At 46.2% G+C, this 22665-nt stretch overlaps 1 protein-coding gene across 2 annotated transcripts in view; it reads left to right on the top strand.

Moving 5' to 3' along the window:
* Nucleotides 1-22665, top strand: part of unc5cb (unc-5 netrin receptor Cb) — a 198617-nt gene that overhangs the window by 131818 nt on the left and 44134 nt on the right. For both annotated transcript variants that reach the window (XM_056291130.1, XM_056291131.1), the window contains exons 5-7: nucleotides 13036-13216; nucleotides 17886-18053; nucleotides 18747-18911. In XM_056291130.1, the coding sequence (XP_056147105.1) occupies nucleotides 13036-13216; nucleotides 17886-18053; nucleotides 18747-18911 (514 nt within the window). The remainder of the gene's footprint in view (nucleotides 1-13035; nucleotides 13217-17885; nucleotides 18054-18746; nucleotides 18912-22665) is intronic.

Raw genomic sequence — 22665 nt, forward strand, 5'->3', positions numbered from 1 at the left:
ACAATGCCTGCGTCTGTGCTAAGACCATTCCTGACCAGGGGGAGGGACGCAGGCATGAAATGTGGTTTTATTTGACATTAAACCACTTTAGTTTGACGCTAAACTGTGCCACCTGATTCTGTCTGACACAGCCTCCACTGTGCCCCCATGCCCATGGCGGAGCAAGCGTTGTTATGCCATGCCCGGAAATTAGCAAAAGCGCCCAGGCGAGAGAAAAACGAAATTGTCACTACATCTGCATTAGCGTCTTCGCCGGCCTTGCACCGTCCAAAAACTAGAGCCCTTCATGTTTGCTGGCACAGTTACCTGCTAACATCAAATCATCAGGGCTAAAGCAAAGTTGTTGCAAGAAAAATAAAATGCATGTTACATTTAACTAGTACATAGCTTCATTATTTCATGTAATTATATTAACATTGTATTTGAGGTATTCAAAAATGTATTATTTTAAGGGTTTATTTATTCTGCCAAATGCTGACAGATGTATGACACCCGTTTATAACTACACACAGGGCGATAATATATTCCCACAAAGTTTTGAGACGTAGTTTAGTTTAGTTTATTGTTTATTTGACAGGGACAACGCACAATTTTATAATTGCGCCAGAGTAAGCCGGCAGCTAATTTGAATCTGCAGTCCCTGGGCAGGCAAACAAACAGCAATTAATAAAGAAGTAAAAACATAACAATACATAAGATAACTATTGAACAGGCAGACAAAGAACAATCAAGACAAAATAAAAACATGACTTGATAAGCAAGTTGTTGGTTGTGTGTATCAAGAGCTGAAACATGTACAGTCACTGCCCTAAAAGACCTGTACAGACCCTTTGCTCTTGCACACCGCTTTACTGTTCTTTGAGTTCTCTCTTACCTGAATTAAATATTTCAGATACACAGTGCACTTTTTCTGTTACTGAACAGGTAGTGACACATATTTTACTTAGTTCAGTGGACATGCAGATCCTACAGCAAGAGATACTGGCTTCTGAATTATTCTTTCAACATGTAGCCTGCAAGGGGTTTGTCATAACCCCCTCACACAATCAATTATTGAAAGTTATAGGACATGGGGTTACAATCTTACTCAGTGGCCTCGTCCAATTTCAGTCCTATGATGATCCTTGGCGTGTCTTCTTTTTAAAAACACAACGATATGTACACATGGTGCAAATAATCATGAACAAGTCATCAGTCCAGCCCTGTAATGACATCCCTCGACGATAAACCGTGATGGTTGCCGTTGCCGCTAAAGTGGTTTGTTGCTCACACAAGTGTGATTCTAACATCATGTCAGTGGCCCTTGTGTTTTTGGTAGCCCCTGCCCTAACAGCCAAACAGATCACCATGTGCAACACACACACACACACACACACACACACACACACACACACACACACACACACACACACACACACACACACACACACACACACACACAAAGAAAACAAGCAGCAGACATTTATCTTGGCTCTCCTCACCGTCATTACCAGTGGAACTTTGGCTTGCTTGGGCTGAAATACTGCGGGTGAGGTTTCTGAAATAGCACAGGGCTTTAGTCATCTGAATGAGTCGTACGCTATGAATATATTAGACACTTGCTGCCAGCCTCCAAAAAAAAAGTCATTGTGTCATATGTTTCCATCCACATGCATATTTGATATACGCCTAATCGTGAGAAAGAGGAAAATGTAGCTGCCGGGACTATATTTGAAGAGTTTTGGGTAGGCTGGGCAGCTGGGAAAGACTCTCGGCACTGCTGCGCTACATATAGGCTCACCAAGAGTGCTGTAGAGGAGGGAATAAAGGCATGGCTGAGGAGCAGGAACTTTCCAGCGGAGCGGCTCCGTGTGGAAAGTTGCCTTTCATTACCTCTGTGAAGATCTTTCATTAAAACCCGGAGGGCCTGCACCCAAGTGACAGACAGTCGCCTCTTTTCACACCCAAGCATATGCAGTAAGCTCATAAAACGGACTTGAATCGGCTTTGGCAAAGAATGCAGCTTTACAGTGCCTCTTTCCTCAACTGTGCCCTCCATCTCCGTCTCCACCTCAGAGCACTTGTCACAACCCCGAGAGAGAGACGGGGTTCAGAGGTGATGCGGAGCCAAGCGCTGCCGAGCCTGTTGCCATGGAAGCTGGATTTTAATTCAGGCATCTCCTCAGTCAGCTGAGGTCCTGCCGCGTTATCATGGTTGACAAGTCATTGGTGCTCTGCGGGGAAGGGGGGGCCCTGCTGCCACGGTTAAGTCCAGTGGCTTTTCTGAGAAGAAGGCTTGGGGAACATACAGATTTTAACTTTACACCCTCTCACCCGGAGAAGGGGTGAAAACTAAAGAGGACGAATTTAAAAACTTGACAGAGAAAAACTTGAAGGGTTTCACATGTGCTGCAATGAGCATACTGCAGGGGGCTTCTTGAAAGTGTGTGTGTGTGATTGTCAAACCGCATGTTTCCCCCAAAGCTCTCACAAAATATTCAAGTTTTAGATAATGTACACGATGTAATTGCACTGATCTTGAGTTTAACTTTTTAGTATCACAAAGTAAATCACCATTGACAGACCCCAAAGCTTTGGAAGCTTGAAAGTTTTTTTTTTGTTTTGTTTGGTGGCGCCCTTTTTACCATATTGATGCTCATTGGTTGCAGCTGAGTTTTGGCCTAGTTCCACAGAGCATGGGAAGCATGGCATAAAGTACATGGTGGCGTGTTCGGTCACCTTGTCAGTAAACAGTGTGTTTGCAGGAGCGGAGCTCGGGGGGGGGGGGTCTACAGTAAAAGCACTTTAGGGTTCAGTGGAACAGGAAGTGTATGTTCACTAAGGTTACCCATGGGAGAGAAGGTGTCAGGAGGCCAGACCCAATCCCTGTGGCAACTAAGCGAACACTGTCCTTCAGGTGCTTACCTGTCAGTCATCGCAGCTTTCCTGCGTACAGCATTGCGGTTTACTTTAATAGCGCCCCCTCATGTTCTCATTGAGTCAGGACTGAACAACAGCCAACCGGGCTGGTGGAATCATCAATGACCCCTCTCACCCAGGCCGACTGCTTCTTGAAGATGCTTTAATTTAGGGGTTTAATGAAGACCGGTCAAAAATGACCCGCAAGACAAGGGCAGTATGGGGCGTCCGGGTAGCTTAGCGGTCTATTCCGTGGCCTACCAACACAGGGATCTCCGGTTTGAATCCCCGCCTTACCTCCGGCTCGGTTGGGCGTCCGTACAGAAACAATTGGCCATGTCTGCGGGTGGGAAACCGGATGTGGGTATGTGTCTTGGTCGCTGCACTAGCACCTCCTCTGGTCGGTCGGGGGCGTTGGGGGAGGGGGAATAGTGTGATCCTCCCACACGCTACGTCCCCCTGGTGAAGCAGTATAAAGAATGTTAGGACAGCACACTCATGTCATCAAGAAGAAGCTGCAGGCCAGTCAGTGCAAAAAAACACTCATTTCAGAGACAGTTTTCCCCTACTGCAATATACACTCACCGGCCACTTTATTAGGCACACCTGTCCAACTGCTCGTTAACGCAAATTTCTAATCAGCCAATCACATGGCAGCAACTCAATGCATTTAGGCATGTAGACATGGTCAAGACGATCTGCCTCAGTTCAAACCGAGCATCAGAATGGGGAAGAAAGGTGATTTAAGTGACTTTGAACGTGGCATGGTTGTTGGTGCCAGACGGGCTGGTCTGAGTATTTCAGAAACTGCTGATCTACTGGGATTTTCACGCACAACCATCTCTAGGGTTTACAGAGAATGGTCCAAAAAAGAGAAAATATCCAGTGAGCGGCAGTTCTGTGGGCGAAAATGCCTTGTTGATGCCAGAGGTCAGAGGAGAATGGCCAGACTGGTTCGAGCTGATAGAAAGGCAACAGTAACTCAAATAACCACTCATTACAACCGAGGTATGCAGAAGAGCATCTCTGAACGCACAACACGTCGAACCTTGAGGCAGATGGGCTACAGCAGCAGAAGACCACACCGGGTGCCACTCCTGTCAGCTAAGAACAGGAAACTGAGGCTACAATTCGCACAGGGTCACCAAAATTGGACAATAGAAGATTGGAAAAACGTTGCCTGGTCTGATGAGTCTCGATTTCTGCTGCGACATTTGGATGGTAGGGTCAGAATTTGGCGTCAACAACATGAAAGCATGGATCCATCCTGCCTTGTATCAACGGTTCAGGCTGGTGGTGGTGGTGAAATGGTGTGGGGGATATTTTCTTGGCACACTTTGGGCCCCTTAGTACCAATTGAGCATCGTGTCAACGCCGCAGCCTACCCGAGTATTGTTGCTGACCATGTCCATCCCTTTATGACCACAGTGTTCCCATCTTCTGATGGCTACTTCCAGCAGGATAACGTGCCATGTCATAAAGCTCGAATCATCGCAGACTGGTTTCTTGAACATGACAATGAGTTCACTGTACTCAAATGGCCTCCACAGTCACCAGATCTCAATCCAATAGAGCACCTTTGGGATGTGGTGGACCGGGAGATTCGCTTCATGGATGTGCAGCCGACAAATCTGCAGCAACTGCGTGATGCTATCATGTCAATATGGACCAAACTCTCTGAGGAATGTTTCAAGTACCTTGCTGAATCTATGCCACAAAGGATTAAGGCAGTTCTGAAGGCAAAAGGGGGTCCAACCCGGTACTAGCAAAGTGTACCTAATAAAGTGGCCAGTGAGTGTAGGAGCTCTCAACTCCCTCACCTCCTGTGCGTCCGGGTGGTGTAGCGGTCTATTCCATTGCCTACCAATGTGGGGATCGCCGGTTCGAATCCCTGTGTTACCTCCGGCTTGGTTGGCCGTCCCTACAGACACAATTGGCCGTGTCTGCGGATGGGAAACCGGATGTGGGTATGTGTCCTGGTTGCTGCACTAGCACCTCCTCTGGTTGGTCAGGGCGCCTGTTTTGGGGGGAGGGAGACTGGGGGGAACAGTGTGATTATATCACACGCTACGTCCCCCTGGTGAAACTCCTCACTGTCAGGTGAAAAGAAGCGGCTGGTGACTCCACATGTATCAGAGGAGGCATGGGGTAGTCTGCAGCCCTGCCCGGATCAGCAGAGACCGGGACGGCTTGGAGAGTGGGGTGATTGGCCAGGTACAATTGGGGAGAAAAAAACAACTCCCTAACCATGACCCCCGATGCCCCTTAATGGCTGTCCAGCTGTTGTTATGTGAATCCTAAATATTTGTTTATTGCATGTATTGGTGTTGGGAAGTTGGGTGTGTTAACATGGAGCTACCATGCTAAGCAAACACCACCAACCTGGTTGTGTGTCAATAGAGTTTATTGAATCTTGAATCTCAAACAAGCTCTAAAAACAAGAGCACTGTTCCAAGCTGCAGCCAGGCTTCCGTCAAATAATCCGACATTTTGTCAGAAAATCTGTAAGAAAACTGTAATCCAAGTTCTTGGCATGTTATAATTTGCATTTTGTATTATTTTCTTTCAAATCTGTATGGATTTCATGTACTCTCAGAGATTGGTTTTACTCTGGCTCTGGAGCTCTTATGATGGTACCAGAAGCAAATACTGAGCAGTGAGAGAAACTCGCCTCCTCCGTGATGCCACATCCACCCACCTGGCATGTGGAGCTGCTGAAGCCCTGAGAGATTAGGGCCGCCAGGTGTAGCGTAGCTCAGAAAAAGTTGTGGTTATATCACCCGTGGCCAGATTTAAACTCATATCCTTGGAAGATGTGAAGTATGAGCTCCGCGCGGGGCCATTAGAGCTTATTTACTGCTCTCCGTCCTGCTGGCAGCACACACACACACACACACACACACACACACACACACAACCCTAACCATGCACACAAGACACAAGACTCGCACAAGCAGACATGCAGGCACACACACACACACACACACACACACACACACACACACACACACACACACACACAGTCGTGTTTCACTATCCTTGTGTGGACCCTTCATTGACTACATTCATTTCCTAGGCCTTAACCCTAACCTTAACCATGCAAACTACATGCCTAACCCTAACCCTAATTCTAACTGTAACCTTAAAACCAAGTCCTAACCCTAAAATAGACCCTTTTCCTTGTGCGGACCTATGAAACGTCCGCACAAGGTATGTGCTGTCAGGTTTTGCTATCCTTGTGTGGACATTTGGTCCACACAAGGATAGCAAAACATGTACACACACACACACACACACACACACACACACACACACACACACACACACAACCCTAACCATGCACACAAGACACAAGACTCGCACCAGCAGACATGCAGGCACACACACACACACACGACCCTAACCATGCACACAAGACACAAAACTCGCACAAGCAGACGTGTAGGCACACACACACACACACACACACACACACACACACACACACACACACACATGCTAGGGATGTCCAGAAAGAAGTCTTGCCTCCAATCCAAGTCATTTAATATTTAGTGTCTGCTCATACTGATTGCTGATCCCAATGTTGTGCTGCAAACTGCACGGTGCGCTCTCAGTACACACCATGCCGGTAGTAAAACCCCTCCATTTTAAGTAAGATATGCTTGACAATTTAATAGTTCTGCATAAAAAAAAACCTAGCATCACAGCTGTCCAGTTATGGTTTTCATTGATTTTTTCTTTTTTTTAAATGAAGTAACAACGTCAACAAACTATTAAAATGATATTGGCTATAATAGCTCTTACAAGCATAAAATAATAATAAAAAAAAAAATCTTACTCCAAAGAGTAACAAATGAACTCATCGCATTCCCTCAAATCATTCCAAGTGCCTCATGATAGTTAGTCATGCTGAAAGCAGCTGGGTTACTACCGGCTCACCAAACCTGCATGGCACCACAGACAGACAGACCAGCTGGCTGCTGGTCTGCCTGTCAGTCTCCAGTTTAAAGACGTTTCACGTCACACACGTTTTAACTGCTTGTTGTCTTTCACCCCCCCCCTTTTCTCCCCAATTTTACTTGGCCAATTACCCCACTCTTCCGAGCCATCCTGGTCGCTGCTGCAGCCCCGTCTGCTCATCCGAGGAGGGCTGCAGACTACCACGTACCTCCTCCGATACATGTGGAGTCGCCAGCCGCTTCTTTTCACCTGACAGTGAGGAGTTTCACCAGGGTGACGTAGCGTGTGGGGTATCACGCTATTCCCCCCCAGTCCCCCCCCCCGAACAGGTGCCCCGACCGACCAGAGGAGGTGCTAGTGCAGCGACCAGGACACACCCACATCCGGTTTCCCACACACACATACACACACACACACACACACACACACACGTTGCACTTGACTCAATTGTATGTGTGCGTGTGTGTGATTTCTGCAACCCTACCACACAGACACGTGCACAAACACACACGCTTAACCATCAGCTGTGTGGTTGTGTGTGTGATGGTTGCAACCCTTCCACACAGACACACATGGTGTGATTCCTCAGTCAGGCGTCAGACATGTCAGGAATAGGTCGGTGTAACCGTGTGGGCACCTCATGTGTCACGTCTTCTTCTTTGCTTTAGTTTGTTTTTTTCATAGCCTCCGTCGAGCTGTACTCACTTAATTACACTGAAGTTTGATTGAATTCATAGAAATAGTTATTTTTCCATGTACTGTGTGTAATGCTGCAGGTTTGGTCTCGTTGCTGGAAGGTGGGTGGTTTGAGACTGATTAGTGTGCCCTTTCGTCCTCACACATTGCTGTTCCCATGGTTACTGCCTGCAAGATGATGCCCACGTCCTCCATTTCAACGATAGTATTTCTCTCAAACTAAGTGAACTACATGATCTGAATGTAGTATTTACCTAGTCTGAGGTTGTAATCAGTTATAACCCTGCATGGGTGACCTCACCGTGTAATCCATCCATCAGTTACCCGAACCCCTTATCCTGCTGGAGCCTATTCCAGCAGTCATTGGGCGGCAGGCGGCGGGGAGACACCCTGGACAGGCCGCCAGGCCATCACAGGGCCCACACACACACGCACAAACACACACACACACACACACACACACACACACACACACACACACACACACACACACACACACACACACACACACATTCACACCTAGGGACAATTTAGTACGGCCGATTCACCTGACCTACATGCCTTCGGACTGTGGGAGGAAACCGGAGCCCCGGAGGAAACCCACTCGGACACAGGAGAACATGCAAACTCCACACAGGGGACAAACTGGGACGACCCCCAAGGTTGGACTACCCCGGGGCTTGAACCCAGGACCTCCTTGCTGTGAGGCGACCGTCCTAACCACTGCACCGCTGCCACATGTCTTTGTGTAATGAAGTGGATAAAATTATTTTTGGTTGAATAATTTGCTCAGAACTAGGGAAGTTAGCTAACTCCTTCAGGTCATTCTATTCATTTTTGTTTTGAATGTAGCTATTGGGGTAAATTCAATTCAAACACAGGAACCACGTCTTAAAACCATTTCACTTCCCCACTGGGGACTCCATATTCAACATTCAAACTATCAATTTTAACTCATCCATTACCGGCGTCCGGGTAGCATAGCGGTCTATTCTGTTGCCTACCAACACAGGGATTGCCGGGTCGAATCCCCGTCTTGCCTCCGGCTTGGTCGGGCGTCCCTACAGACCTAATTGGCCATGTCTGTGGGTGGGCAGCCAGATGTGTGTATGTGTCCTGGACGCTGCACTAGCACCTCCTCTGGTCTGTCGGGGCGCCTGTTCGGGAGGGAGGGGGAACTGGGAGGAATAGCGTGATCCTCCCACACGTTACATCCCCTGGGGAAACTCCTCACTGTCAGGTGAAAAGAAGCGGCTGGTGACTCCACATGTATGGAGAAGCCATGTGGTAGTCTGCAGCCCTCCCCAGATCGGCAGAGGGGGTGGAGCAGTGACTGGGATGGCTCAGAAGAGTGGGGTAATCGGCCATGTACAACTGGGGGGGGGGGGATTACAAAAAAAAAAAAAATATATATATATATATATATATATATATATGTGTGTGTGTGGTGTGTGTGTGTGTGTATATATATATATATATATATATCTACTACTACTACTTTCGGCGACTGCTCCCGTTAGGAGTCGCCACAGCGGATCATTCCTGTTCCTTTTTTGGGACATCCTGTTTTCAAACCCTTTTTTTCCCTTCTCTCTTCTCCTGTCCCTCCATCTGGACTGAAAAAAAATATTTTATTCAGTGTTTAATGCCTCGTCGTATAAAAGTGCTCCTGACTTCTGAACGCAGCTTGTTTGGAGAGGCTGCTCCTGTGACTGGTGCAAAATTGATTGACCTCCTCTTTGTGCCAAACTGTCAGTCGCCGTTAGAACCGACTTTGCATTTCATAAGGTTTTGTCCTCAGCATGCACGAATGTGAGCCCTGAAGACAATATGTTAATCATGTCCATCATTTCTTTGATATTCTCTCTGTTATTACTGTCATTTCATTCGCTCTTCTGGAGCTGTCTTCCTGTCTTTGTCAATCTTTCACTGTAAAGCAGGGAACACAGAAGTCACAAAATGGTAGTCAGAGCATTTGTCATGTCTTCGTCCCTATCTGGGTCTATATTTGGATCATTCCCTCCGGTCTGTCTTGCCATATCTTTGGATACAATTTACAATTAAAAAGTAAAAGTGGTTGTCTTTATAGAAACACACACTTAGCTCATATGTGGCTGTTCACCTCACGTATATATATATATATATATATATATATATATATATATATATATATATACAAACACACATATATATATATATATATAATCTTCTTTTGTTTTTGTTTTTAGGGGGGTTTTTTTTCCCGTTTTCTCCCCAATTTTAGCCGGCCCGGTCACTGCTCCACCCCCTCTGCTGATCCAGGGAGGGCTGCAGACTACCACATGCCTCCTCCGATACATGAGGAGTCACCAGCCACTTTCTTTTCACCTGACAGTGAGGAGTTTCACCAGGGGGACATATCACGTGGGAAGCTCACGCTATTCCCCCCAGTTCCCCCTCCCCCTCCCGTGAACAAGCGCCCTGACCGACCAGAGGAGGCGCTAGTGCAGCGACCAGAACATAAATCTCAACCGGCTTCCCACCCACAGACACGGCCAATTGTGTCTGTAGGGATGCCTGACCAAGCCGGAGGTAACACAGGGATTCGAACTGGTGAACCCCGTGTTGGTAGGCAACGGAATAGACCGCTATGCCGCCCGGACGCCCGCGTATTTATGAATATACTAGCTCCTGTTTCCTACGTCCTCTTCAACAGATACCAAAACAGACAAACTAAAATATAGCTAATACACCAAACTTGAATTATGGATACTTAACTCGTTCTAATGAGTAACCATAGTACTGGTGAAGATAACCTTTTTTGTTAAATTAACCTTGGTAGAATATAATTTACAATTTCTTAAATATGTTTTTTTTTTCAATAAATACTGCTTGTCGCTATATGAGAGGTCCCTATACGGTACACCATAATCTAAACAGGATGCATTTAAGTCAGTAGAGATCACTATTTGGCAGAGGTTTAGCACATTTAACATTCTCCAGCTCTCATGGCTCCTTCATGATAAACAGCTAGGCAGCTTTCATCAAGCATCCACGGATCAATAGAATGTAATCATCTCAGGGTTATGTAAAGACGGGCTCGTCTTTTGCTTTGGACGAGCCGAGCTGTTGGTAGCGTTGCAGGATCATGTTGAGGAATGAAGATCATATCTGCAAGGAGTCTCGGAGTGATTTAGGAGGAATTACATGGGTGCATGTGCTTGTGTGTGTGTGCGCTCTCATTTCCTATGCATTATGACTTGAGTGGAGCGGGGCTTTATTGCCCTGTGCGAGTGCGAGAGCGAGGCTTAATTTGGGCGAGGAGACAGCCAGGGAGAGATTTCTCCACTTTTCTGGTCCCGTACAATTGATTTGTCTGATAAATGTTTATGGAGGAAAACACTCGTAAGTACCGCAGCCACAGAAAATATACACGGGGCTTACAGAGTTTTACTCTTAAGCCTGTCTGGTATTGTGTTCATGGCTATAAAATACGTGCTGTGATGCGTTTTTTATTTTTATTTTTTATTTTTTTTATTTTTTATTTTCATGAATTGTGTCGGGGAGGACGGGGCTGAGGCTGTGTTAAAGTGTTATTAGATAATTGTAAACTGCAATATAGGAAATATTTCCTTTTTCGGTCGCTCAAGTGTGTTTTCACATGATAAGCGAGCAAGCGGCGCCATTGAAGTGGGATGCTGATGGCGCCTTTGAAAGGTGTCACCTCCAGACACTACTGACACAAGTCACGCATAAAGCCCAAAGCGTGTCCCGCGTCACGTACTGCGTGGCCATTTCCATGTTGTTGGTGGAGCGGTGCAGCGTCAGCTGTTGGAGACTGGCTCTGTGGGTATTCTGTCCCGGCAGGGTTCAAGTCAGGCTGTCATCCCGATGCTTTGCGTTTGATTTTGAGATACTTTATTGACCCCCGTGGAGAATTTACCCTCTGTATTAAACCCATCCTGGCTGTGTAGCTAGGGGCAGGGTGCAGCCGCCACGCAGCACCCGGGGACCAACTGGACTTGGCCAGGGGCACAGACAGGAGTATTAACCACAGACAGGAGTGTAAACAGGAGTTGGCCAGGGGCACACATGTATTTTTATTTATTTATTTATTCATTTTTGATGGTGGGGGAAACCGGAGCACTTGGAGAAAACCCACCTTAGATACGGGGAGAACATGCAAACTCCACACAGATGACCTGGGATGACCCCCAAGGTTGGACAACCCTGGGGTTCTTTTTTCCCCCTTTTTCTCCCCCCTTCTCCCCCAACTCCCCCAATTGTACTTGACCAATTACCCCACTCTCCGAGCCCCCCCCTCTCCGGTCACTACTCCACCCCCTCTGCTGATCTGTGGAGGGCTGCAGAATACCACATGCCTCCTACGATACATGTGGAGTCGCCAGCCGCCTCTTTTCACCTGACAGTGAGGAGTTTCCCCAGGGGGACGTAGCACATGGGAGGGTCATGCTATTCCCCGCAGTCTCACATACCGACCTCCAGCTTCCCACCCACAGACACGGCCAATTGTGTCTGTAGGAATGCCCGACCAAGGCAGAGGTAACACGGGGATTCGAACAGGTGACCCCCGTGTTGGTGAACCCAGGGCCTTCTTGCTGTGAGGCGACAGCGTGCCGCCTTTGAGACATAGTTGAACTTCCACGAGGAAGACCCTTTATATTAAAACACCCTCCTTTTCCTTCCCCACTACTCCTGCCAGTATTCTCTCACATCAGGGTCTCCGCTCCTCACAAGATATTACAATACACATGAAGACAGCTGTTCGCCTCATAACCTGCCCTGCGTGAGGCCTCCTCAGCACTGTCTGCAGAGAAAAGAGAGGGAAAGAAAACGATGCTGAGTTCAAGCACATCTGCAGAGCGTGAGGAGCCTTCAAGGCACACGGCGCTCGGCGTCTGAGCCCCGTAGCCTCAACCCAAACTCGGGCAGAAGAACCGATCTCGGCGATTTACAGCCAATTAACATCTGTTAATGAACCGTTGTGTTGTGACTTTGCCAGGAGTTCAATATCACAGTCTTTTTTTCTTTTCTTTTGAGGACAAACCTCAAAAGGAAAGGTTAGAGAGCTTCTCAGCTGCAAAAAGAAAGTGTATTTTCTGTGCTGTCTGGCGATGCTGGCTTTGTTCGGAGGGGTAAATAAAAAGAAAATAATCACCATGACGTCTAGAGCAGAACCTAAGAGGCTCGAACACTCGCTGTGATCCTTGCACCGCGTTGTCAGAGAAGTTAAGTCGAGAAAAAAAACACATAGCTGTTTGAATGTGTTGCTGTGATTTTTATTCAGAGAAACAAGGTTATCCTCCCCGCCGTCACATCGCTCTTTGACACATGTCCCACTTTTTCTGCTCGAAGCACTTTGTGATTATCTGTACACCCAGTGACTTGTACACTTCCCTATTTCCTTTTGCTTCGTTTTATTTATTTATCTATTTATTCCTCTGCTTATTTTCCACCCTCACCTCTCACCTCCTTTCTCAGGTGGAGTGGCTGAAGAACGAGGAGATTATTGACCCTGCGGACGACAGGAACTTCTACATCACCATCGACCACAACCTGATCATCAAACAGGCCCGCCTTTCCGACACAGCCAACTACACCTGCGTGGCTAAAAACATCGTGGCCAAAAGGCGCAGCACCACCGCCACGGTCATCGTCTATGGTAATGTGCTCTCTAATGCTGCACCACCGACACCTTACTGTCTGCAGGACGCTGTCCTTCACATCACTCGTATCCCCAATCCCCCAAACAATTAATTCTGTAATTCTGTCCCAGTAATTTATCACGCCTGTGCTGTTCTCCCCCCCCCCTTTTCTCCCCAATTGTATCCGGCAAATTACCCCACTCTTCCAAGCTGTCCCGGTTGCTGCTCCACCCCTTCTGCCGATCCGGGGAGGGCTGCAGACTACCACATGCCTCCTTTGATACATGTGGAGTCGCCAGCCGCTTCTTTTCACCTGACAGTGAGAAGTTTCGCCAGGGGGGTGTAGCAAATCCATGGGAGGATTTTTTCTTTTTCTTTTTTTTTTTTCTTTGACATACACTATTGATCCCTGAAGGGAAATTCTTCTCCGCATTTAACCTGTCCTAGCTGCGTAGCTAGGAGCAGTGGACAGCTGCTGTGCAGCACCCGGGGACCAAGTACAGTTTGTCTTGCCATGCCTCAGTCAGGGCCACAGACAGGAGCATTCACCCTAACATGCATGTTCGGGTTAATACCCATTACAGACATGGGGAGAAAACCCACTACAGACACGGGGAGAACATGCAAACTCCACACAGAGGACGACCTGGGATGACCCCCAAAGTTGGACAACCCCGTTGGACCTTCTTGCTGTGAGGTGACAGCACCATCCACTGCGCCACCGTGCCGCCCGGATCACACTATTCCCCCCAATTCCCCCTCCCCCCAAGCAGGTGCCCCGACCCACCAGAGGAGGCGCTAGTGCAGCAAGTCAGGACACATACCCACATGCGGCTTCACACCCGCATACACGGCCAATTGGGTCTGTGGGGCCAAGCTGGAGGGAACACGGGGATTCGAACTAGCGATCCCCGTGTTGGTAGGCAACGGTATAGACCGGCACGCCACCCAGACGCCACTCTGTTGCTTTTCTGATCACTGAAAAAAAAAGGACGCAAAAAAACTGACCGCCATGGAGTTACACCGTATATTAGCTGAAAGGAAGAAGAAACGGCGGATTCCATTTAGAAGTTGGCTGAGCTCAAAATAAACCACTCTAAAGTCATTCTGCATAAAGAAAACCCCTCTCTCCCACTGTGCAACATTTTCACATTTTGTTCCCGCCTGAAGGTGTGCGAAGTGTTGTGGATTCATGTTTTTTAGAAGAGCGAGTGCGGCGCTGGTGTGGCTGAGCCCTAGCCGCACTTAAAGGGACCCCCGCTGTGGCTCCACAGACACTCTACCCAACATCAACTATCTGTTACCGCACAGCACCGGTGAGAAGTTAAACTTCAACAGCCGCTGGAGGCGAGAGAAGATGGGGGAGAAAAAAAATGAAACGGAAAAAAAAAAAAAACAAGAACCTTTTTTCTCTGTTAACCTGTGTCAAAACTTTTTCTATGACTTTAAAGTGGTGTTGCCATTGGGTTGATAAGTAATTAAGTTAAATCCATCAGAGCTGGGGGTTTTTTTCTATGCCTGAGCGGGTGGGAGTCTTCCTAATGGCACCGTATCCTGTTGGATGTCTAATCCTTTCCGTTCAGTGTGCACATCTTTAAGAGACTGCATGCACAAATGTGCAGAAATGCACACACACACACACACATATTTGTGGTGATAATCTCAGTTTAAGAACCCTGGTATTCTCCCCGCAATGAAAATGCATGTTTTTTTTTTTACGTGTCCATGTAGTGTAGTGGTCTATTCCATTGCCTTCCAGCACGGGGATTGCCGGTTCGAATCCCCGTGTTACTTCCAGCTTGGTCCGGGCGTCCCAACAGACACAATTGGTCGTGTCTGCAGGTGGGAAGCTGGATGTGGGTATGTGATCTGGTTGCTGCGCTAGCACCTCCTCTGGTCGGTCGGGTTTGCCTGTTCGGGGGGGAGGGGGAACTGGGGGGGCGCACTACATCCCCCTGGTGAAACTCCTCACTGTCAGGTGAAAAGAAGCAGCTGGCGACTCCACATGTATCAGAGGAGGCATGTGGTAGTCTGCAGCCCTCCCCAGATTGGTAGGGAGGCGTGGAGCAGCGACCGGGGTAATTGGCCAAGTACAGCTTGGAGAAAAAGGGGGAGAATCAAAAAAAAATTTTTTTTATGTTTTTGATTTGTGGACAAACACAAACGTGGCGCAATAACACTGCAAACCAATTTCCATTGTATTGGCAGAGTAAAACAACGTTTTCTTGGTCGTCGTTTGCTAATTTACTGAGTTACTGACCTGTTAATTCACCAAGTAAGCAGACGGGGGCTCATGGGAATCGACGTCAGCAGGGTCAAGTTGCAGATCTGTCTTTCGTGTCCTTCCTGTGAGTAAGTCTCTCAGGTAACTGTCCCTCCCTCCTCTTCACTAACTGTAGATTAGAGATGGGGCATCGTTAGCATCAGGGTTGTTTGATTTAAAATAAGTGGTGCTACTATTGAGTAAGAGGTGTAGTGATGTGCAGTAGGTGGGGGACCAGTCAAGGGGGCTGTGGAGATTGAAAGATGAAACAGACCTCGGGGACTTGGAGGCCTGATTGTGAGTTTGTTTTCTGTGGAAGGCTTTCCCCTGCTGCTAATACAGTTGAGCAGAACCGAGAGTTGCAGAACCGCTTTGATGTCGGCTCATCTGTGAGTGAATGCCCCGCAAGCCACTGTCACCCCCCGCCCTCCAGTCTAGTGTGTTCACACAGTCATGTATAGCTGCACGGAAGATGATGACACGCACACAAAATACACACGCACACAAAATACACACGCACACAAAATACACACACAAAATACTCATGCACACAGAAACACTAACAAACATGCCTAAACATGCAAACATCCACATGCATGCATGCACACACACACATGCATGCACACACACACATACATACACACACATATGCACACAGACTCACTAATGAACATGTATAAACATGCATGCATGCACACACATGCACATACACACACATGCACACACGCACGTATACACATATGCGCACACACAGCACACACATGCACACAGAAACACTAACGAACATGCACAACCATGCACACATGCACGCATACACACACACACGTACATGCATGCATGCACACGCACAGCACAAACACATGCACACATGCACACACACATACACACACTCACTCACAAAACAAACATAAACCCGGCTCTTAACACTCATTTTATAAGGCACAACATGGTGAGGAGGCCGGTGGAGAAGGAGGAGAGCTGTGGCTGATACGACAGATGAAAGACTAAGTGGGAGAGAGACCATCTTTTCAGATGGTTTTGGCCATTAACAAAACAGACTAGCCCAGGGAGTTCACACTCAACCCACAACAAGGAACTGGGACCAGAACGGGATTGCAGTCTGGTAACAAAAAAGGGGAGAAAAAAACAAGATGGGAGAGAGAGTAATAGAGAACAACAGAGTGAGAAAGAGTACGAGAGAAGGGAAGATCGAGAAGAGAGAGCCGTGATCCCCAGAGAAAGGGAAAGTAGACAGTCAAGAAATGCAAGGCTTTGGCAGTCTCCCCCTTGAGTCCCGTGCTTTGGAGTTCACTGGAAAGCATGTCACATTTGAAAGTCGGAGGCTCCGGGGGCCCGGTTCCACCATCTGAAATGCCACAGACTTGTTCTCAGCCACAAACCCTGGTGTCACTCTGCACGAGGTTTAGACGCTGACAGAGACGGAGGAGAGAGGGAAGGAAAGTATTAGAGGGATTGGCTGAATGGAAAGTACAGCAATGCAACCAGAATTTACTGTCTGGCTGCACAGCAAACCAATGACTCGGGCCTACAGGGTCAAAATAACCGGAGGCATAATGTTTGATTCATTTGACCAGATAGTCTTTGAAGTATCAAAATGTCTTGCTCAATGATCCAGGTAAGAAAATCAAAGAAGGTTGAATCATTTCATCTGGATACAATGTTTATTGACAGATATGTTTCATCACTCATCTAAGTGACACACAGATAAACTGATTCAACCATCTTTGATCTTTGACGTATCAGATACTTTATTAAGTGTCCTGTACTGAAAGGACTAACTTGGGTCATACATGGATTCATGAAAGAACATTTTAGAAATCCATCTAGGAAAACAGTAGACATGAAATCTGCAACATAAACAGGTGTGGATGTTCAAAGAAGGCTGAATCAGTTCATATGGACACAACGTTTATTGACAGAAACATTTCATCACTCATCTAAGTGACCTCTTCAGTCTAAACTGACTGCAGGCATCCCCGCCCTTATAAACAATACAGTTGTATAATGACTGAAACCAACAATCGGTTTCATATGCAAATATGGGTGTGACTATTAACTAGAGTTTCAAAGACCATATGTATTATTCACTGAGGATTTGGGAATGCTTGCAATCACAGCATTGTAAGATTGAAACTGTAATTAAGGGTCACGCCCATATTTGCATATGAAACTGACTGTTGGTTTCAGTCGTTGTGCCACTGTATTGTTTTTAAGGGTGTGGATACCTGCAGTCAGTTTAGACTGAAGAGGCCACTTAGATGAGTGATGAAATGTTTCTCTCAGGAAACGTTGTGTCCGGATGAACAGATTCAACTTTCTTTGATTTTCTTACCAGGATTATTGAGCATGCATAAAGACAGGTGTGAATGTTGGTCTAACATGTGTCATTTTCGATATTCCAGTGAATGGTGGATGGTCAACGTGGACAGAGTGGTCTGTGTGTAACAGTCGCTGTGGTCGTGGGTACCAGAAACGTACACGTAGCTGCACCAACCCAGCGCCACTGAATGGAGGTGCCATCTGCGAGGGGCAAGGCATCCAGAAACTGGCATGTAACCCCCTCTGCCCAGGTATGATATGACAACTTTGCAACTGCTTTATTACTGGCTGAAAAGGGTCCATGGTCAGAAAAAAAAATAAAAATACATGAATTGTCATTTGTGGGTGTCCGGGTGGCGTGGCGGTCTATTACGTTGCCTACCAACATGGGGATCGCTGGTTCGAATCCCCATGTAACCTCTGGCTTGGTCGGGCGTCCCTACAGACACAATTGGCCGTGTCTGCGAGTGGGAAGCCGGATGTGGGTATGTGTCCTGGTTGCTGCACTAGCGCCTCCCCTGGTCGTTCGTGGCGCCTGTTTGGGGGGGAGGGGGAGCTGGGGGGAATCCTTCCACACACTATGTCCCCCTGGTGAAACTCCTCACTGTCAGGTGAAAAGAAGCGGCTGGCAACTCCACATGTTTCGGAGGAGGCATGTGGTAGTCTGCAGCCCCCCCGGATTGACAGAGGGGGTGGGGCAGCGACCAGGACGGCTTGGAGGAGTGGGGTTATTGGCCAAGTACAACTGGGGAGAAAAAGAGGGAAAGAAAATTTAAAGTCAGCATATTTCACTTTGTTTTGTATCCGCACCCTTACATGTGTCTCTGCCTCCCACATACCCTTCTGTTGTGTTTACACATCCATTGATCGCCTCATCCATATGCAACCCCCACCTTCCCGTTTCCTTCACCCTACCTTCACCCCGTCCTGTCTGTGTGTGGTAGTGGATGGCCTGTGGACAGAGTGGAGTAAATGGTCCACCTGTGGGACAGAGTGTACCCACTGGAGAAGGAGGGAATGCAGCGCCCCAGCGCCCAAAAACGGGGGGAAGGACTGTGAGGGCATGGTGCTCCAGTCCAAGAACTGCACAGACGGGCTGTGCATGCAGAGTGAGTACCCCACTAACCCTCTGCTGGTCTCTCCGACCTGCGCTTGAACATTATTCTGCCCCGTGACAACGAATGTGACCCTTCTCTTTCATCAACATTTTGTGATTCACAGCACCACCATAACACACTTACCCTGTCTCGTGCATTTTCTGTTTCACCTCATACATAAACAATAAGGCATATAAAAAAATAAAAAAAAACCTTTCCCCCCAATCTCCTCTCAACACTTGATCTGTTCCAGAGGCTGTGACAATAATAATAGAAACCATGCACATCTTTTTTTTGTGTGTGCCAGCCAGCTCCAGTGCAAATATAAGTATATGATGACAAAAAAAAAAAAGAGAGCGAGAGAAACGGATTTGGCCACGTGAAGAAATATAAGTAATTATCCTTGTCACAGGGCAGGAATCCAGGAGCTATATTTATGAAAGTGGCAAGTGATTATAATGTGCTTGTATAAGGGCTCACCATTACCAAGCTGCTCTGATTGCTACCCTGAATTAAAAAGCAAATGTTTCTATAGGTCCAATAGGGGAAAAATGAGACCACAAAATCCCACAAGTACAGTTATACCCCGTTTCCTGAGTTGACAATTGCATGCATGGAAAACCAAGTGAGCATTATATAATCACACTTTATTTTAGTTTTCTGAACCATTACAAAGTAGGTGAAAGGCTGCGGATTTCACCATTTCCTTCAACTACAATATATTTATTTGATGTTTATTGTTTTGCTCCTCACAGCAAAGTGCTGAATCCAGTCTGGCTGGATATGGCTAGGTATTTACCGCAAGCGGAGAGATTGGGCCCATGCTTCAATTTCCTTGATGCGTGTTGTGTGGCTCTGTTCGTGGATTTGTGTGTACGGTGTGTGTGCATGCGCGCGAGTGTGCACATGCATGTGTACATCAGTGCGTGGATACGTGAGTGTTTGTGTGTGTGTGTGTTTATTGTGGTGTTAAAAAATGAAATCATAGGGTGAGCTGCTCTGCTCTGAAGTTGGCTTCATCTGCAAAGGCAGTGTTTGCCCTCCATTCTATGCCAATAACAGAGAGGGTATGTGTGTGTGTGTGTGTGGGGGGGGGGGGGGGTCCTGCAGGGAGTGCATGCTAACTGACTCAAAAGAGGTGTCCAGATTAAGTCTAGAAGTTTCTCTCTATTAAATTCTTTAAGAGCATTGCAACCACACACTTTCACGGATGCCGCAACATGTCTATAACCTACAGCAGATGGTAGCGGTGACATTAATGTAACACAGGCCCGATTGCAGGATGACATGAATGTGATACAGGCAAGGCAAGGCAAGGCAAATTTATTTGTACAGCACATTTCAACAACAAGGCAATTCAAAGTGCTTCATATAAAACATAAAAGGCATGAAGACAAATTATAAAAGCAACACAAGGTAATAAAAAGACATTTAAAGACAAATAAAAAGATAGAAAAGAAATGAGCCGAGACGGATAAAACATGAGAGCAAAAGTTACAGTGCGTTGTGAGATAATAATCAAAAGCTTCAAATGGGATTTTACAGCTGGCTGTTGCTGTGCTAACCGAACCGATATATATATACACACACACACACACACACACACACACATATATATATATACACACACATATATATATACACTACCGTTCAAAAGTTTGGGATCACCCAAACAATTTTGTGTTTTCCATGAAAAGTCACACTTATTCACCACCATATGTTGTGAAATGAATAGAAAATAGAGTCAAGACATTGACAAGGTTAGAAATAATGATTTGTATTTGAAATAAGATTTTTTTTTACATCAAACTTTGCTTTCGTCAAAGAATCCTCCATTTGCAGCAATTACAGCATTGCAGACCTTTGGCATTCTAGCTGTTAATTTGTTGAGGTAATCTGGAGAAATTGCACCCCACGCTTCCAGAAGCAGCTCCCACAAGTTGGATTGGTTGGATGGGCACTTCTTTGAGCAGATTGAGTTTCTGGAGCATCACATTTGTGGGGTCAATTAAACGCTCAAAATGGCCAGAAAAAGAGAACTTTCATCTGAAACTCGACAGTCTATTCTTGTTCTTAGAAATGAAGGCTATTCCATGCGAGAAATTGCTAAGAAATTGAAGATTTCCTACACCGGTGTGTACTACTCCCTTCAGAGGACAGCCCAAACAGGCTCTAACAGGTACTATTTAATGAAGATGCCAGTTGGGGACCTGTGAGGCGTCTGTTTCTCAAACTAGAGACTCTAATGTACTTATCTTCTTGCTCAGTTGTGCAACGCGGCCTCCCACTTCTTTTTCTACTCTGGTTAGAGCCTGTTTGTGCTGTCCTCTGAAGGGAGTAGTACACACCGGTGTAGGAAATCTTCAATTTCTTAGCAATTTCTCGCATGGAATAGCCTTCATTTCTAAGAACAAGAATAGACTGTCGAGTTTCAGATGAAAGTTCTCTTTTTCTGGCCATTTTGAGCGTTTAATTGACCCCACAAATGTGATGCTCCAGAAACTCAATCTGCTCAAAGAAGTGCCCATCCAACCAATCCAACTTGTGGGAGCTGCTTCTGGAAGCGTGGGGTGCAATTTCTCCAGATTACCTCAACAAATTAACAGCTAGAATGCCAAAGGTCTGCAATGCTGTAATTGCTGCAAATGGAGGATTCTTTGACGAAAGCAAAGTTTGATGTAAAAAAAATCTTATTTCAAATACAAATCATTATTTCTAACCTTGTCAATGTCTTGACTCTATTTTCTATTCATTTCACAACATATGGTGGTGAATAAGTGTGACTTTTCATGGAAAACACAAAATTGTTTGGGTGATCCCAAACTTTTGAACGGTAGTGTACATATACACACACACATATATATATATATACTCAACGATAGGGAAAGTGCTCAACAAATAAGGAGCAAAATAATCCAGTGAGTCAAGTAAATTCTTTATGAGACAGTACAAAATGATACTAAGCTGTGTGTAGGGCTGATGCACACTATGTGTGTGTCTGTCCAAGCTAAATGCTTTGAAGCAACTTGTGCATACTAAGTATGATCGAAGAGTATGATAACGGAGAACATTTACTGATTTTATATTTTTATAATATAGCAAGATGGATGTGTTTCACTCTTTCTAATGCAGAGACACATCAGGAAACAATCTTAAGAAAAGCCTTGAAACAGACTTAATCTTATTCATCTGTTTTATTTTCTTCACGCAACACAACACTTGTTAAATCCCTCCTCCGCCCTACCCCCTCTCCGTCTCAGCCCATCTCAGGAGCATTAGTTCTGTTACACTGATAGCCAGTTTGCAGAGAATATCAAGCCATAATGATATAGATTTAGGATCATTTCAGGGATTGATTTTTTTGGGAGCTAAGAGGTTTAAGCCACTTACGTCAATGCTAATGACCATTTCCACTAACATTTAGGAGAATGACCCATTATCTAAAAGCTCACATTATGGCAAATATGATTGGGAATGGAAGATGTGTGCAATCTGAACTCACCTCGAACCACTGATCTCCTCCCTCCTGTGCAGGGCTGGTATCTGAACAAACACATGCCTATGGATTCCATTGCAGCTTGATCTTATTTTCTGTTGTTTGAATTTATTTAAAACATAACGATTGTAATCCATCACAGAAATTTGGCAGTGAAATTTGATATGATCAGAGACGGAGCTAGAGCTGCGATGTTCAGTGTCTATTGCTATGCACGGTGAAAACACAACCGGCCTCGGTCAAAAAGGAGAGTAATAAGTTTTATAGCTT

The sequence above is a fragment of the Lampris incognitus genome, chromosome 12 (assembly GCF_029633865.1).
Source record: "Lampris incognitus isolate fLamInc1 chromosome 12, fLamInc1.hap2, whole genome shotgun sequence".
Taxonomy (NCBI): Eukaryota; Metazoa; Chordata; class Actinopteri; order Lampriformes; family Lampridae; genus Lampris; species Lampris incognitus.